The sequence below is a fragment of the Centropristis striata genome, chromosome 13 (genome assembly GCF_030273125.1).
Source record: "Centropristis striata isolate RG_2023a ecotype Rhode Island chromosome 13, C.striata_1.0, whole genome shotgun sequence".
NCBI classification, from domain to species: domain Eukaryota; kingdom Metazoa; phylum Chordata; class Actinopteri; order Perciformes; family Serranidae; genus Centropristis; species Centropristis striata.
This window is the reverse complement of record NC_081529.1, coordinates 609,485-627,747: the sequence shown is the minus strand read 5'-3', so window position 1 is coordinate 627,747 and position 18,263 is coordinate 609,485. Positions and strand designations below refer to the sequence as shown.

The 18,263-nt window shown below is 39.8% G+C and overlaps 1 protein-coding gene across 1 annotated transcript in view; it reads right to left on the bottom strand.

The window, feature by feature from the left end:
- Positions 1–17,709, bottom strand: part of rab3db (RAB3D, member RAS oncogene family, b) — a 20,493-nt gene extending 2,784 nt beyond the window's left edge. Inside the window, exons 1-2 of the mRNA XM_059348011.1 lie at positions 17,342–17,709; positions 9,614–9,850 (exon numbers count right to left, since the gene is read on the bottom strand). Coding sequence (XP_059203994.1) covers positions 9,614–9,850 — 237 coding nt within the window. The 5' untranslated portion in view covers positions 17,342–17,709. The remainder of the gene's footprint in view (positions 1–9,613; positions 9,851–17,341) is intronic.
- Positions 17,710–18,263: the final 554 nt, after the last annotated feature.

The window sequence follows — 18,263 nt, the reverse complement described above, 5'->3', positions numbered from 1 at the left end:
TATGACAGAAAATGACCACAAAAAGACACAAAATGTCCCAAAAAAGGAACAAAATGACAAAAAAAGACACAAAATGACCAAAAAATACACAAAATTACAAAAAAAAGACACTAAATGACCAAAAAAGACACTAAATGACAAAAAAAATGACCAAAATGACCAAAAAGACGCAAAATGACCAAAAAAGGAAACAAAATGACAAAAAAAGACACAAAATGACCAAAAAAGGAAACAAAATGACAAAAAAAAGACACTAAATGACCAATAAGACTAAAACACATGAACACTTTAACACAGTGGAGACAGAGCTGACTTCCTAAATGATCATCTCAAGACCCCAATTGGGGTCGGGACCCCCAGGTTGAGAACAGCTGACCTAATTAAACTAGGCTGTGTGAGGTCACAGTCTGAACCAGTTCAGTGGATGTTGAGAGTGAAGAGATGAAACAGGAAGTCCTCCTCTCTCTCCTCCTGGTAACCTGTCTGAGCTTTATTAGCATCAGTGTTTCTGTGTTCTGCTCTCAGACGGAGCAGAGGGCTGGTTGCCCCGGTAACCAGAGGCCATGAAGGGTTATGAATGTTCCATTACAGCCAGCGCTGCTACGAACATCTCCTCACTTTACAACAGGAGCAGACAGACGGCAGAGAATAAACACTCCTTAGTCACTCCCTGCTCTCTGTCAGGATTATTCCTGTTTTTATTAAAGAATGACATATTCCAGATCATCTTTATCTCAAACAAGCAGATAAACAAACATCTGGCAGCGTAATGGGAACCAGAGAGAACCAGGACTCTGACGTCACGGGGACCCTGGTCTCTAAACATGCGTCACCTGCCTTTAAATGAGCTGTTAACACACACACACACACACACACACACACACACACACACACACACACATTCTTGTACTTCTATCTTTGTGAGGACCCTCATTGGAACAGTGAATTCCCTATCAAGGTTATAATAGTTTTGGATTTTTCATTAGTTTTAGTTTTAATTTCGTTGTGAATTTTTGTTTTCAAATCCAGTTAGTTTTAATGAGTTTTTAGAGTGAGTTTGCTAGTTTTAGTTTAGTATTATTTATTTTTTTAAATGCTTTAGTTTTTATTAGTTGTAGTGTTTTGTAATGGGGTATTTGTTGGGTGGGAGATTAAAAGAGGTCACAGTAAATTCTTCCTTTATTTCCTTTGTCTGATCCATCTTCATTATGTATGAAAAAAGTTGACAAAGAGGAAAACGAAGGACATTTTCACTTTAATTTAGTTAGTTTTGTAACCACACAATACAGTTTCAGTTATCATTTTTTTTAACTCTCATTTTTATTTTTATTTCAGCTAACGAAAATGTTTTTTCAATTCTAGTTTTTCGTTATTTTGTTTTGTTAACTATAATAACCTTGTTCCCTATAGCCCCTTAAGTTAACCCTAACATAAACCTGATTGTAACCTTTAACCCTTAAACAAAGTCTGAAATCTCAAAAATATGTCCTCACTCTGTTGGTTAAAAACGCATTCCGGTCCTCACTATGTAGGAAGAACAAGAACACACACACACACACACACACGCACACAGAGGATCCGTCCCCTGGGCTACCACACAACATCATGGATGTTTATGCTAAGTGTGCGTAAGGTGTGTGTGCGTTTGCTCAGAGATCAGATCCATATTTCCATGACACAGAGAGGACGTAAACACAGTGAACACACAGTGAACATATGCTGCAGCTCTGTTTATTCACTCTGCAACAAAGGGGTTTAGTCTAAAAACAGATAAAAACAGTCAATCTGAGGGGAATTATCTTCCTGCATGGACAGAGAAAGTGAAATTAAGATTATTAAATCTAGAAATAAGCATGTTGAATGCTTAAAATAAGAAAGTAATTCTTAAAACTAGATTTAGAAGTGTTAGATAATTTATCTTTCGTTTTTTTTTATCTTGGTAAGAACCAAATAATCATCAGGTCACTCTGCTGGGGCCAGTTCATCACTGCTGGCAGCTTTACTTTATCTCATTTGTACATTTTTTTTCTTTTTTGGTCATTTCGTGACCAAAATTAGATGTAAAAAGACACAAAATTACCAAAAAAAGACACAAAAAAGGCACAAAAAAGAAACAAAAGACGTAAAATCACAAAAAAGACATAATCAGACAAGAAAACACAAAAAAAAGACACAAAAAGACAAAGACAAAAAAGACATATAAGAAGACATATAAAACACAAAAAAGTTGTTTTTTTTTTATCTTGGTAAGAACCAAATAATCATCAGGTCACTCTGCTCGGGCCAGTTCATCACTGCTGGCAGCTTTACTTTATCTGGTTTGTACATTTTTTCATCTTTTTTGGTCATTTCGTGACCAAAAGAAGATATAAAAAGACACAAAATTAGGAAAAAAAGACACGAAGACCAAATAATGACACAAAAAAGACCACTAAAAGACACAAAAAGATATAAAATGACCAAAAAAGACATAAAAAGAAAAAAAACACCCAAAAAACCACAAAAAAAAAGACACAAAAGATGTAGAACTACCCCAAAAAAAGACACGAAAATACAAAAAAACACCAAAAAAAAAAGACAAATTTTTTTTCTTGATAAACTAATAATCATGAGGTCACTCTGCTCGGGCCAGTTCATCACTGCTGGCAGCTTTACTTTATCTGGCTTTAAGTGTTCAACATGCTTATTTCTAGATTTAATAATCTTAATTTAATAAATCTTGTCAAGGTAAATTATCTGTCCATGCAGCAAGATCATTTCCCTCAGATTTACTGTTATTAGACATATCTTTTTGCAGAGGGCCATGTGGTGTTATCAGGCTAGCCTGTTTCATTAAGACAAAGGGAAAGCTAGCAGCTAGCAGCTAGCAGCTAGCGGCTAGCAGCTAGCGGCTAGCAGCTAGCGGCTAGCAGTGGGATCATCAACAAACCCTTTGTGTGAGGATGTGGTGAAACCTTTTCCAGCGGGCGCTAACATGACTTTAAGAGGCAGGAAGTGACAGAGTTGATGATTAACAGCAGCCCCACACCCTCTAAACACACTAAACACACTGATACATGCAGTAAACCTGCACCATGTCTCCATCAGACGCTGATAGGAGCTTCCTCTGCTTCCTGACTGGAGGAAATACCAGCTCTCTGTCTCATCTCTGTGATGTCAGAGCCAGCAACAATGTGGCAACAGTGTGGCAACAGTGTGGCAACAATGTGGCAGCTTCTAAAGCTGAATAATCACATAATGACCCCACACACATTATAGAGTCATTACTGTTAATTCTCCTCCTCAATACAGAATATTACACACCACTGCAACACGGCATGTCATTTAATAGCAGACACATGTTTAGTCAGGTAGGGCAGTGTGTGTGTGTGTGTGTGTGTGTGTGTGTGTGTGTGTGTGTGTGTGTGTGTGTTTTGGTGTGTGTGTGTGTGTGTGTGTGTGTGTGTGTGTGTGTTTTGGTGTTGGCTGCTCTGTGTTGATTCATCATCTTGGTACAGTGGCTCACAAGTTGTTGGTTCACATGAATCATCTGTTTGAACAGCCTTAATATGATAAATAAATAGGATTTGTAGCGTACTGAGAGGAATGAGTCCTGGAGAACATGAAGGAAAGGAAACACCTTGTAACAATGTAGGACGTCCTGAAAATGGATATCAGCTTATTCTGGAGACTGTCGGAGGTTTTAATCAGCTGATTCCATCAAGCAGTTTCCTGTCTGAACTTCAGATGTTCTGTACAGACATCAGAGTCTGCAACTCTCAGTAAGAAAGGGAATAAATGTCTTTCCTAAAGGGGAACTCCAACAAATTAGTATTTTACTTCTGTGAAGTTTGGGTATTAAAGTTTGGGTCTAACTCCAAAAACACATTTTCCCATAATTCATCTCAAATCTATAAGGGAAAGTCTCAGGCTCTCAAATGTCCTCTCACTCTGCGTGTCTCCATTACTAAAAGGTCCCCAGAGGGATTTAGAGACTCCAGAGGTGACGTATGGTTTTAAATTGTTGCGTAATCGATTAGCGACAGTTTTGACCAAGATCACATAAGCGATGGATTAAACTCGGGAGCAGCAACTGTGGCCACCATCGCTAACTGTGCACAACATCAGCAGCTGATCATAAACAAACCAGCATGGCTAATTATGCACAGAGTCTCTGCTGATCATTAACATGGTGATGGTGAATTAACCAGCATCACTAACTGTGCACAGAGTGTCTGGTGCTTGTTGTAAACAAACAGAGATCGCTAAGCTAACACCTCCTGCAGCAGCAGCACATACACACTGTACTGCTACAGAGCTAACTGTTAGCCTGTTAGCACATACACACTGTACTGCTACAGAGCTAACTGTTAGCCTGTTAGCACATACACACTGTACTGTTACAGAGCTAACTGTTAGCCTGTTAGCACATACACACTGTACTGCTACAGAGCTAACTGTTAGCCTGTTAGCACATACACACTGTACTGCTACAGAGCTAGCTGTTAGCCTGTTAGCACATACACACTGTACTGCTACAGAGCTAACTGTTAGCCTGTTAACACATACACACTGTACTGCTACAGAGCTAGCTGTTAGCCTGTTAGCACATACACACTGTACTGCTACAGAGCTAACTGTTAGCCTGTTAGCACATACACACTGTACTGCTACAGAGCTAACTGTTAGCCTGTTAGCACATACACACTGTACTGCTACAGAGCTAACTGTTAGCCTGTTAGCACATACACACTGTACTGCTACAGAGCTAACTGTTAGCCTGTTAGCACATACACACTGTACTGCTACAGAGCTAACTGTTAGCCTGTTAGCACATACACACTGTACTGCTACAGAGCTAACTGTTAGCCTGTTAGCACATACACACTGTACTGCTACAGAGCTAACTGTTAGCCTGTTAGCACATACACACTGTACTGCTACAGAGCTAACTGTTAGCACATACACACTGTACTGCTACAGAGCTAACTGTTAGCACATACACACTGTACTGCTACAGAGCTAACTGTTAGCCTGTTAGCACATACACACTGTACTGCTACAGAGCTAACTGTTAGCCTGTTAGCACATACACACTGTACTGCTACAGAGCTAACTGCTAGCCTGTTAGCACATACACACTGTACTGCTACAGAGCTAACTTTTAGCCTGTTAGCACATACACACTGTACTGCTACAGAGCTAACTGTTAGCCTGTTAGCACAGCCCCCACAGGTCACAAATAGAAGTTTGGATAGCTCACAAGTCTCGCGAGACAGATTTTTAATGCAACGAGAAATATCTTATAATCTTAACAATCTCGTGGCATGAGTTCTCGTCACACCCTTAGCTCTGAGTGGTCGCAAAAAGACTAGAAAAGTTCTATATAAGTGCAGGTCCATTTACCATTTTAATCCACAAACCCCACAATTAAAGCCACTGTAACAATTTCAAAACAATGGATCAAAACACTGTGTGATGTAAATGAGGTCGAATTTGCAGTTCTCCTCAGCTTTATGAAGCTTTTTTTGCATCCTGCAGCTCTTTGTTTTGTTTCATGGTCCCCAATTTATGGTCTAGTTGAAAAAGCTCTAAATTAAAAAAAACTGCTGTTAAAGTCCTGTGTCCTGTATTCTAGTCAGTTTGCTAAATAAATGTAATGTGATGATAATGTGTGATCTGATGTGTTCACAGCTTGTTTGTGCTTCCCCCAAGTTGTGTAGTATCAATTACAATACGAAGACCTGAAAACTCTGACTCAGGCTAATCTACTTCCTGAACACATTTCTGTAATCACTCAGAACACCAAGAGATGTTAGATAAGCTCAGAGGGTAAGAATGTGCATGACAACCATGAGGAAGTTGTGCTTTTTACACTTGCAAAATGCACGTTGTTAACTTGCACAAGAGCCAAACCCACAATACTAGAAAATTTCTGGTATTTCTTGAAAGCCTTCTATCTCCAAGTCACGTGAAAGAGACTTCTTGAATAAAACAAGCTTACTTTCCCTTTCTTTATCTCCCTGGGTGGTAATTCTCAAAGAAACGTAACAATGTGCCAACAAAGACAAAGAAGACCAAGCAAACATGAATGTCAAAAGTCTTTGATACCAATATACGTTGTGTGAAGGAAATTTGGTGTTTCCTGCATGGTGGGTCATGAGGTAGGCGGCGACCTACTTGATATTCAAGACACAAGGCATTGTGGGAACTGACTCTGTGAACTCAACTCTGATAACACCATGAGAGAGGGGAACATGTAGACCAGTGGGCTCTGTCCTGATGTGATGTTTAGGGCAGGAAGATAGGGCCGCATTGAGTCTTGCTGAAGAATCAATGTTGGGAACTACAACAGACATAAGTCGAGCGGTGTACGGGACTTTGTTGTACTGTAAAAGAGCCATTCGGGATTGTGCGGTGTAAGGAACACGAATGTGCTAATAAAACTTGCTGAATAGAGTATAAAGTGCTTTGTGTTTAGCCAGCTCACCCATTAACTTAGTGCAGTTGTCAAAACTGCCACGACAGTTGTTTCATATCTCAATTGAATTAAATTCCAATGAAAGACAATAAATGATCATTGAATTATTGCCCAGCCCTACATGTAAAACACAATCCACTTTGTTGGAGTGTAAAACTAGAAATAAACAAATCTCATACGTTTGTAATGTCTAAAGGGAATCTTTAACCCCCCCTTTAAATCAGTTAGCTCATTGATTGACTTTTTATTTCAGCACTAAATTTTAACCATTCTCATCTCCTTGGAATATGACAGAAATTACAATGTGCCGTAGTTATTGATCTGCTATTGAATCAAAGCTTAGCCAGCTTGTTAAACCCGTCTGTGATCAGTGTGATGCTGTTATGACTAGGGCTGGGCGATATGGGCAAAAAAGAAAAATTGATTATTTTTTAAAAATTATCGATAACAATAATGTGACGATATCCTGCATATGGTTCAGCTCTGCTCGACCTGACTCACTGCAGATATTACCCCCATAGACTGACATATTAGTCTAGACGGATTTCAGAATAAAGGCCTCCTATAAGAAGTGAGGAGCATTTATGGGTACAAGTCAGGAACCGGCCTACCTTACACATCTCAAGGGTGCTGAGTCCAAAAAAAATGGTTCCCAAGCGAAATTTTGAGTTTTTGACCTTCTAATTTGTATCAAATGGCCACCAAATTGCCCATCTTGCTCAGTCATTGGACCAGTATAGTGGAGGCTCAGTGCCTTTTTTATGCATATATGCAAATTACCAACTGTAACATTTAAAAGTGATATTGATTGAATATTTCTGTCGGCCTTAAAAAAATGACACAAATAATGCTTAATTTCACCTTAAAAGTTGGTATTTTGCATATATATATATATATATATGCATAAAAAAGACACTGAGCCTCCACTATATCCTTGCTCTGACCCTAGACTATAGATCCAGAAACTTAATTTCCTCATCTTTGATTGCCTACTTTCAAAACAACTTGGGGAAAATGGTCCAACGACCAATGGCCGCCATTTTGATATGCAAATGAGAAGGTCAAAAACTCAAAATTTCGCTTGGGAACCATTTTTTTGGATTCAGCACCCTTGAAATAAGTAAAGTAGGCCGGTTCCTGACTTGTACCCATAAATGCTCCTCACTTTCACTTTTTGGACAATTCCGTCTAGACTGCAACTGACTGAAACTGCAATGACATCATCTTCAGTGTGACACATCATCCGTTCATCAGCAAAACAAACAGAGGAACATCTGCTCTTTGTCAGTTATTTTAATGATAGATTAGATGATTGCAGGTTTGTGCAGGATTTCCCGAACATGCGTTTCTCTGACCAATCAGTGCTCTGCAGCCTTTTAACCTCGACTGAACTGGCACTAAAAAAACACCATATAATATCCATTAGAGGAATCACCAGAGGCCACGACACGATATTATTGAGATTTTCAGCATTTTGCAACATGGTGAGTATTGCAATACAATAAACTGCAATTTAACTGTTGAACTGCATTTTGTGTCAACAAAATTAAATTTAATCAAGAATTGTTTTGTCAAATAAGAAAAAAATTCTCAGTCCATTCATCTCACTTTAGTCTTTTTATTTCTCCACAATGAGAGTCAAACCCACAATAAGGCCTGATAAGATTGGAATTTGGGCTGTAGGGAAAAGATGGCCGCCATTTCCTGCTACTAAATCTCGATAATGTCCACATTGGTCTCCAAATCGATCCTGACGCTTTTCCAGAGCCGTCAGTCGCTCTTTGATCTCATCCAAGGTGTGGTTTGTGACCATAGTCTGAGTTCTGACAGCTCTGGCCATCATATCAATCATCATATCAATCATCATATCAATCATCTCAGCAGCCTTATGGGGCTTTGAACAGCTGTCACTGTTTACTGTGTATCTCCATAAACCAGAGCAAAGCCTGATCCAATCAGCAAAAGCCCTGTTATCTGAGTTAGAATAGATAGAGATCCTCTACGTCCTCTAGGGCAGTAGTTCTCAACCTTTTTGAGTCGCGACCCCCAATATAACATGCATGTTGTCTGTGACCCCCGCTCACTGAACACAATCTCACACGCGCACAGTTCAGATCACCCAAAAAAGACACAAAATGACCCAAAAAAAGCACCAAATGACCAAAAAAAGACACAAAATGACCAAAAAAGCACTAAATTACCAAAAAAAGACACAAAATGACCAAAAAAAAGACACAAAATGACCAAAAAAGCACTAAATGACCAAAAAAAGACACAAAATGACCAAAAAAAACTCAAAATGACCAAAAAAAGACACAAAATGACCAAAAAAAGAAAAAAAATTACCATAAAAAGAAAAAAAATTACCATAAAAAGACTCAAAATGACAAAAAAAGGACACAAAATGACCAAAAAAAGGAAACAAAATGACCAAAAAAAAAGACATTAAGTGACCAAAAAGACTAAAACACATTAACACATGAACACTTTAACACAGTGGAGACAGAGCTGACTTCCAAAATGATTTGGCGACCCCCAGAAATCATCTCGCGACCCCAATTGGGGTCCCGACCCCAAGGTTGAGAATAGCTGCTCTAGGGAGAGAGCTGCCATCTCTCCCACCGTCCATCCTGTATCAGCTGCTAACGTCCTGTCAGGGCAGGAGGACTCCCTGAACCAGGCTTCTCCTCCAGGAGATGGTGTCAATTGCATTGAGAGACCAGTTGATCAAACCCAAGATTTTTTTAGTTTTAGAGCAGTGAAGAGAGTCAGACAGAAGACAAGATGAGACAAGAGGAGCGAAGCAGGAAAACACAGAGAGGCTGAGAGGAACAAAGAGAGTCCGTCTCCTTGGAAGAGGAAGTTCTAGTTTCATATGATACCAGCATCTCTAGTTTATTCCTACAAGTGAACCCACTACAGCGGAAACACTGCTGGCCATTGGAACGCTAACTATTGATACTTAGCGGCCATGAATTGATATAATATTACCACGCAAAATCTCACAATACTATGCTGCCCCACCTCTACAATCCATAACGTTTGCTAATAGACAACCAGAAAGAGTGGAAGTCTGTGGCAGTCTGGTAATGCAATAAATAAAAATAACACCACCAATAACAACCAGAATGAGTCCCATTTTAATCCACTCACCCAGATCTGCAGCTTGATCCTCTTGTCGTTACGGAAGACGGTCTTGACCTTGAAGTCGATGCCCACCGTGCTGACGAAGGCGGAGGTGAAGGAGTCGTCTGCGTAGCGGAACAGGAAGGAGGTTTTCCCAACGCTGCTGTTGCCGATGATCAGCAGCTTGAACATGTAGTCAAAGTTCTGGTCGGCTGCATCTTTCTGGGACGGCTGCTGCTGCAGCCGGGAGTCATTGGAGGCCATCTGGAGAGGAGCACAGACAGAAATAATGAACATGAACTGAAGAAACACACACACAGACAAACAAACAAACAAACAAACACAGACAGACACAGATAAACAAACAAAGTCTCTATAAACACTAACGATGTGAAGAAGGACTGGGCAATATGGGCAAAATCTTCTACCCCGTTCCATATCTCTAAGATGACACGTCTTATCATGTAGCATGTTTTCTGCTAATTCACGTGATGACGTAAATATTGCTGTAATGCTGTTATAACTGGTTTTTCAACACTGCAGTAAAAACGTAGAGTAAAGATATTTAGGACAGCTCTTATTGGTGGTGGCAGTTCTCAAATAAACGTAACAATGTGCCAACAAAGACAAAGAAGACCAAGCAAACATGAACGTAACAAGGATCAAAAGTCTGTGATACCAATATAGGTTGTTTCATATCTCAATTGAATTAATTAAATTCCAATGAAAGACAATAAATTATCATTGAATTATTGCCCAGCCCTACATGTAAAACACAATCCACTTTGCTGGAGTGTAAAACTAGAAATAAACAAATCTCATACGTTTGCAATGTCTAAAGAGCATCTTTAACCCCCTTTAAATCAGTTAGCTCATTGATTGCTTGCCTGGAGCGAGGATCACAGTGCAAATTTAAACTATATCGATATATGCGAAATGGTAAATGGACCTGCACTTATATAGCGATTTTCTAGTCCCCTTGTGACCACTCAAAGCTCTTTACACTACAGACTGACTCATTCACCCTTTCACACACACATTCACCCTGGTGGCAGAGGCTACCCTAAACGCTGCCACCTGCCACCATTGGGAATTCATTCACACACCGATGAACGCAGCATCGGTAGTAATCTGGGGTTCAGTATCTTGCTCAAGGACACTTCCACATGTAGGCTGGTCAGGGATCGAACCACCAACCCTCCGATCAGTGGGCGACCGCTCTACCAACCGAGCCACAGCCACCCTATGGTCTAATTCCATATCACATTTAAAAATATATTAATATATCTTTTATATCGCCCAGCCCTGGATATATTCAATTCAATTCAATTCAATTCAATTCAATTCAATTCAATTCAATTGGCTTTATTGGCATGGCGTAACAATGTATATATTGCCAAAGCAAGCATCAGAAAAAAAAGATAACTAGATAAGGAAAGCAATATAGCTAACAGTCAGATGATGGGGAGCTCTGCCACCTGTCCACCTGCTCCATCGTAACCATGGTAATCTCAGGTGATCTCTCCTAGGACAGGTAGGTATGACATCACCTGCCATTAGGCCTGTTAGTGTCACTCAGACAGACAGAAGGAGGAGGAGGAGGAGGAGCAGCTGATCAGCTCTGGTTGAGGAGCAGAGAGCTGGTCCTGCTATCCTCCCAACACACACAGCTGGCTGGCCACTGGGCTCTCTGGTCAGACTGGTCAGACTGGTCTCCACGGAGACCGGACTGGGACTCAGCTGCCAGCAGGCCATTAGTGGTCACAGAGCCAGTTCACTCAGCTTTTACTGGCCAGATGGAGATATATAGGAGGAGGAGGAGGAGGAGGAGGAGGAGAGGAGGAGGAGGAGAGGAGAGGAGAGGAGGAGGAGGAGGAGGAGGAGGAGGAGGAGGAGAGGAGAGGAGAGGAGAGGAGAGGAGGAGAGGAGAGGAGAGGAGAGAGAGGAGGAGGAGGAGGAGGAGGAGGGAGGAGGAGAGGAGAGGAGGAGAGGAGAGGAGAGGAGAGGAGGAGGAGGAGGAGAAGAGAGGAGGAGGAGGAGGAGAGGAGAGGAGAGGAGGAGGAGGAGGAGAGGAGAGGAGAGGAGAGGAGGAGGAGGAGAAAATGGACAAGCCTGGCAGAATAATTTCCTGTGTGTCCATGTTTCCTCTAACAGTAATTACAGTACCAAATATGAGAGGAGAAGAGGAGGAGGAGGAGGAGGAGGAGAGGAGAGGAGAGGAGAGGAGGAGGAGGAGAGGAGTCGTCGATGCTCAGCATTTCTACAGTGATCTTCTCTTTGCAGGTGTTGTTCTGTTAAAACAGATCTGAAAGAACTGCTGGTTGCATGAGTGAAGAACCATCACAACCCTGAACCGCATTATCATGAATTATTAAATATGAGCTCCAAGAAAATGTTATTCTGCTGCTGATGGAAACATTGTGAGACTGAATAGAGCCCGATCAGTTTATCGGTCGACTGATACATGCAGAGAACGATGCTCGGAATGGCGATATACGACATATATTGGTATTTTAAACAAAAAGTGTTTAGTTTTACCTCAACATCACACGTGACCATCATTAACCTGTTATATTTAAAGACTTTGTCAAATTAAAAACCTTCCATCTATTGAAGCTTTTGATGCTTGCAGCATGTTTTGCAAAAGACTTCATGTTGCTTTTCATCTGCAATCGGAAGTCAGAAATACCTCCTAATGACAGAACCATTGTTGGGTTTTTTTAGGAATGGCCTCTTGCTCTTTATCAACCGGCACCATGTGCACCATGAAAAGTTTGCTGTGTTGCATGGAAGAAGACTGTTGGGCGAGGGGAAATAGTGGTCATAAGTTAAGGCAACATCAAAAGATATTATATATCAGTTTGGGGGTTTTGTCTCAACCACATATCTCTTTCTAAAATATATTGGTATAACTCTTAATACGGATATACTGCCCAGCCCTACATGGCGGTGATTTAGAAATGGTTTAACGTTTATCATACAATCCCGAAGTTGGGATGTAGTTTAAAACATAAATAATACAGAACATAATCATTTGCTAAACCTGTCACATATAGTGATTGAAAATTGTACAAAGACAGCGTATTTAGTTTATTATACACTGAACACTGAATTTGATACATTCTGTGTTTTTTGTTTATACATACACACTGTACTGCTACAGAGCTAACTGTTAGCCTGTTAGCACATACACACTGTACTGCTACAGAGCTAACTGTTAGCCTGTTAGCACATACACACTGTACTGCTACAGAGCTAACTGTTAGCCTGTTAGCACATACACACTGTACTGCTACAGAGCAACTGTAGCTAACTGTAGCTAACTGTAGCTAACAGCAGCTCTTCTAACTGAAAGAGTCGCTGGATTTGTCTCCAGTCGCTTTCTTGAAAAATAGTCGCTAACGGGGGTCTGAAAAGTAGCTAAATTTAGCATCTAAGTCGCTAAGTCGCTCCGGACTGCTCGTATTCATTCCGGCGAGTGAGACCGCCTCATTCCAGGTATCACCCGCTAGTGGAATCAGCCCTATTTACCTTTAACTCCCAGTCCTCTGAGGTGTGAGTAACTTCCTACATAGCCTGTGCTAACTTGTGTGCTGGCTGATGTTGTAATGAACCGCTAATGTTCTCCAACAATAACACAATACTCTTTCACAACTTTACCTCACTACTGGATGTGAAGTGGAGGTAAATGCCCTTTAAACACTTTACACTGAGATATTACATAAAGTCTTCTAATCCCTCCAGACACTGCCTGTGGAAACCCAGATCACATGATGCCGTGCTGTGTTTGAGGGTCTCCGAGGGGACATTTTTTGAGTACTTATAGGTCCCACACCATGGATCCACCCACTCAAGAATGATTTTTTCAGCTTAAGCCTGAGGTAACGCCAGTCACATGTGCTTCATGTTTACTGGGCGGCTCAGGGTGTCTGTGTGTAATAATTAGGCTCCTACACCCTCAAAGTCATTTCTAAAACCGTATTCTTCCCTTTTTCTACCAAGACATCATAGAAAGGACAGGATTTAAATAGCAGTTTGTTGTAACTGGGCGGTGTTGCTTAATTCTGTGGTGTCAACTTCCCTTCGTGGATGCAAATCACTTACAAGAAACACTTACAGCTGGGCGATAATTCAATTTGACAAAATATCGTCTTTAATTGGAATCACATTGCGATAAAAACACAATAACACTGTCTGATTTGATAATAACAATCACTAAAGTTGGGTGATATGACAATATATACCACCAAACAATATAAAAATGTTTGTTTTATATATTTTTCTATCACAATGTCAAAAACTAGTGTCCGAATTTAATTATGTCAAGGTTTACATCGTTTAGATTATGGTTTAAATTCTCATTTCTGAGTTTATGAGCATACAAAAGAAGGCTTTACCATGCATTTATTTTACATGGACAATTTATTTACTTACAACATGCATGTCGTGATATATGTAAAAGCCTATATGTAGTTGCTATCTAACGTATCTTTCATAAACTTAGCGTCTCTCTGCCGCACTCATTTATTGAGAACATTTCACTTCCTGAATCTTAGTCACATGACTACCGGTGTCGATAAGGACGCCAAAAAACAGATAACAAATGGAAATAAATCAGTAAATATTCCACAATATTTCCAACACAAAACAAAATGTACTTATCTTTGTACTTTAACACAATATGTATTTAAATAATATAAAACAAAGTGTTCATTTTAAAAGGCGCCTACATTATATATTGGGATAGAACATTTTAGCCATATCGCCCAGCCCTAGAAACACAAACTATCAGATTAAAAAGAAACTGACTGCAACTAGAAAGTCTTTTTCCACATTGTGGAAACAATAGAAGTCTGGAAAACAACCTGGTCTCACAGGAATCCGTGGAATAGCCACGGAATCACTCAAATTTCCGTGAAACTGACACGGATTTCGCTACAATGCAAGTTAATGACAGTCATATCCCGTGGCTATTCCATGGATATTTGTTCCTATTGGTTTGTTCCAAGTCACGTGACTTTCAAGGTCCCAAAAAACATGGCGGACAGTTCTCTCATTTTTTGTGAAAAAATCAATATTTTGACTTAGTTTCTGCATAAAAATGGATTTTGATCACATTTCTAGCGAGAAATATATGTTTTATTTTCTAAATATTCACTCAGTGAATGTACATAATCACTTTGTATGTTGGAATAGCCACGGGATATGACTGGCATTAACTTGCATTGCAGCCAAATCCGTGTCAGTGTCAATTTTGTGTCTTCTGGTCATTCTGTGTCTTTTTTGGTCATTTTGTGTCTTTTTTTGATCATTTTGTGGGATTGTTTAGTCATTTTGTGTCTTTTTTTTTGTATTTGTGTGTCTTTTCTGGTCATTCTGTGTCTTTTTTGGTCATTTTGTGTCTTTTTTTGGTCATTTTGTATCTTTTTTGGGGGGAAACTTAAGGAAATATGCTGCTGCGTTGAATTATGGGAATGAAGGATCCAGCACTTTTTTGGAACTTCCTATTGGTTTGTGTCCATTTTTAGTGAAAAAAAAAATCAATATTTTGACTTAGTTTCTGCATAAAAATGGATTTTGATCACATTTCTAGCGAGAAATATATGTTTTATTTCCTAAATATTCACTCAGTGAATGTACATAATCACTTTGTATGTTGGAATAGCCACGGGATATGACTGGCATTAACTTGCATTGCAGCCAAATCCGTGTCAGTTTCACGGAAATCTGAGTGATTCCGTGGCTATTCCACGGATCCCTGTGAGACCAGGTTGCTGGAAAAACCCCTAGAGCAACAATGAAGAAGTAAAGCAGCCTGAGCAGCTGATGAGTCAGATATGAGGAGCCTCTGGAGGACTCCATCCTCCAACCAGTGACTGAGACCACAATGGGAGCTCCTTTATGGCCCAGCCAGCGTTATTATCTCCAGTACAACAAATAAAGGCCTTTATGTGGAGTAGAGCCTGGTGATGGTCTCTCAGCTGTTTGCTGAGCCAGGAGCAGCAGGAAACCACCAGTATTGATTAGCTGGCAGCTGGAACATCACTTCTTTCATTAAGGGGAGACTGGATCACAACATAGACTGGAGATACATAGAAATAACAATGACTAGTTCCACTTTGTGGCGAACGATAACAGACCTACACTGAAAAAAGAAAATAGTTGAACCAACTTAATTGAATTGTTTCATTTGGTAACACCTAAATGAATAAAGTTCTTTCAAATTAATTCAATAAGTTAGATTAACACAATTGATTTTAAATTAATTGGAAAGAACTTCATTCATTTAGGTGTTACCAAATGAAACAATTCAATTAAGTTGGTTCTTTTTTCAGTGTACGGTGAAACACCCACCCATCCATCATGGGGGGAAACCTGTTAGCATGAGGGGAAACTTTCCTCTTTGCTCCGGTGTTGTGTCCTTACTGGTTCCCAGACTAACTGGTGCCCTACTGTACTGGTGTGTGCTGCTGGTTTCTGCCTCAGTTAGCAGATTCGTCACATATTTAATCAACATTTAACTGGTGATTTCCAGGTCGCGTCTCCTTTCTACTGAGGATAATATTGTGTATTATAGATATATAAGATATATCAGTTTTATATATATATATATATATACATATATATACATATATAAGTGAACACTACATCACAAAGAAAGCATGAAAATATACATTTACATTTAGTCATTCAGCAGACGCTTTTATCCAAAGCGACTTACAGGAAGAGTAAAAGAAAACAATCAAGGTATAGTGCAATAAGAGCTGTTAGTGCATCAATAAGTGCTAGAGACAATTCATACAATACATATATCAGATATAATATAATATAATATAATATAATGTTCGCAAGATCAGTTAGAGCTGGATTAGAATTCACGAGAACACAATTTAATTTATGAACCATCACCTCTACAGTCATGGAAAACATATTAAACCACCTTGTTTTCTTCTATTTGTTGTTCATTTTAATGCCTGGTACAACTAAAGGTGCATTTGTTTGGACAAATGTGATGAAAACACCAGAAATGGCTCATAAGAGTTTAATTTAAGAGCTGATAACTAGACAGTTTCCACATTTTTATTGAATAAAACCAAAATCATTACCAAGAAAACCATGTTAAATGTCTAGATATCAGCTCTTCAATTTAACTTTAATGAGCCATTTCTGTTGTTATCATTATATTTGTCCAAACAAATGTTCCTTTAGTTGTACCAGACATTAAAAAGAACAAGAAATTGAAGAAAACAAGGTGCTCTAATCATTTTTTCCCATAACTGTAGAGGTGAATTTGTTGTATTGAATTGGAATCCAGCTCTAACCGATCTAACAAACATTATATTTTCATGTTTTCTTTGTGTTGTAGTGTTCTCTAATAAAACCATATTATCCTCAGTAGAAAGGAGACGCGACCTGGAAATCACCAGTTAAATGTTGATTAAATATGTGATGAATCTGCTAACTGAGGCAGAAACCAGCAGCTCACACCAGTACAGTAGGGCACCAGTTAGTCTGGGAACAACACCAGTACAGTAGGGCACCAGTTAGTCTGGGAACCAGTAAGGACACAACACCAGTACAGTAGGGCACCAGTTAGTCTGGGAACAACACCAGTACAGTAGGGCACCAGTTAGTCTGGGAACCAGTCAGGACACAACACCAGTAACAGGTAACAGTCGGCAGAAAGAGACTCGAGGCTGAACTCGGAAACTTAAACTAACTCACCGTGTTGTGGAGGAAAGAAAGAGAACTAACTGGGTTTCCTTCCGACTGGTCCAGTAATCAGCTGTGATCAGCTGTGATCAGCTGTTGTTCCGGTAAGAACCGACCAGAGACGCGAGCTGGATCCGCTGAAGGTGCTCTCTGCTCCGGGGACAGCAGCAGCAGCGACCCGCTCCTCCTCCAGGTTACTGGGTACTGTCTGCTGGAGCTCCTCCCGGATCTCTGCTGGGTGGGTGTGTGTGTGTGTGTGTACACAGCTCGAGGAGAGGGCTGAACACGGTGCACGCGCACGTGCACGCGCAGGAACTACACTAGCGCGCACCCTGCAGAAACAGACTAGAGCCAGACAGACTGCTGCAGGGCCGGATCACTGGTAGAGATATAAGGGCCCCAACATGGGCCCCAACACGGGCCCCACCATGGGCCCCAACATGGGCCCCACCAGCAGCACAGAGATATGGTGCATGTATGATATGATATGTATGATGTTCTGCATTGTTTTTTTGTTTTTTTTCATGTTGTAAGGCGACCTTGAGTGCCTTGAAAGGCGCCCTATTAAATAAAATGAATTATTATTATTATTATAATGTGAGAGGAAATATTAGCACTTAGTTAAAAGGAGATCCAGATTCAATTCAATTCAACTTTATTTATAGAGCATTTCATGCACAAGGCAGACTCAATGTGCTTCACAATGGATAAACATCATTACAGTTAAAAAACAAAACAAGGTAACACTTTACAATAACCAACTAAATAATGTTTATAGATAGTTTATAAACCAATTATTAACCATTTACAAAGTGCTTTACATATTTAATGGTTAAATGTTTTTAAACCAATTTCTTAAAGGTGTATGAATCATTTCAAAATCATTAACATACTTAATATGGAGTTAAAAATATAAAAATGGGTGCAACTAAAACTATTTATATACAATTAATTATAATTTAAT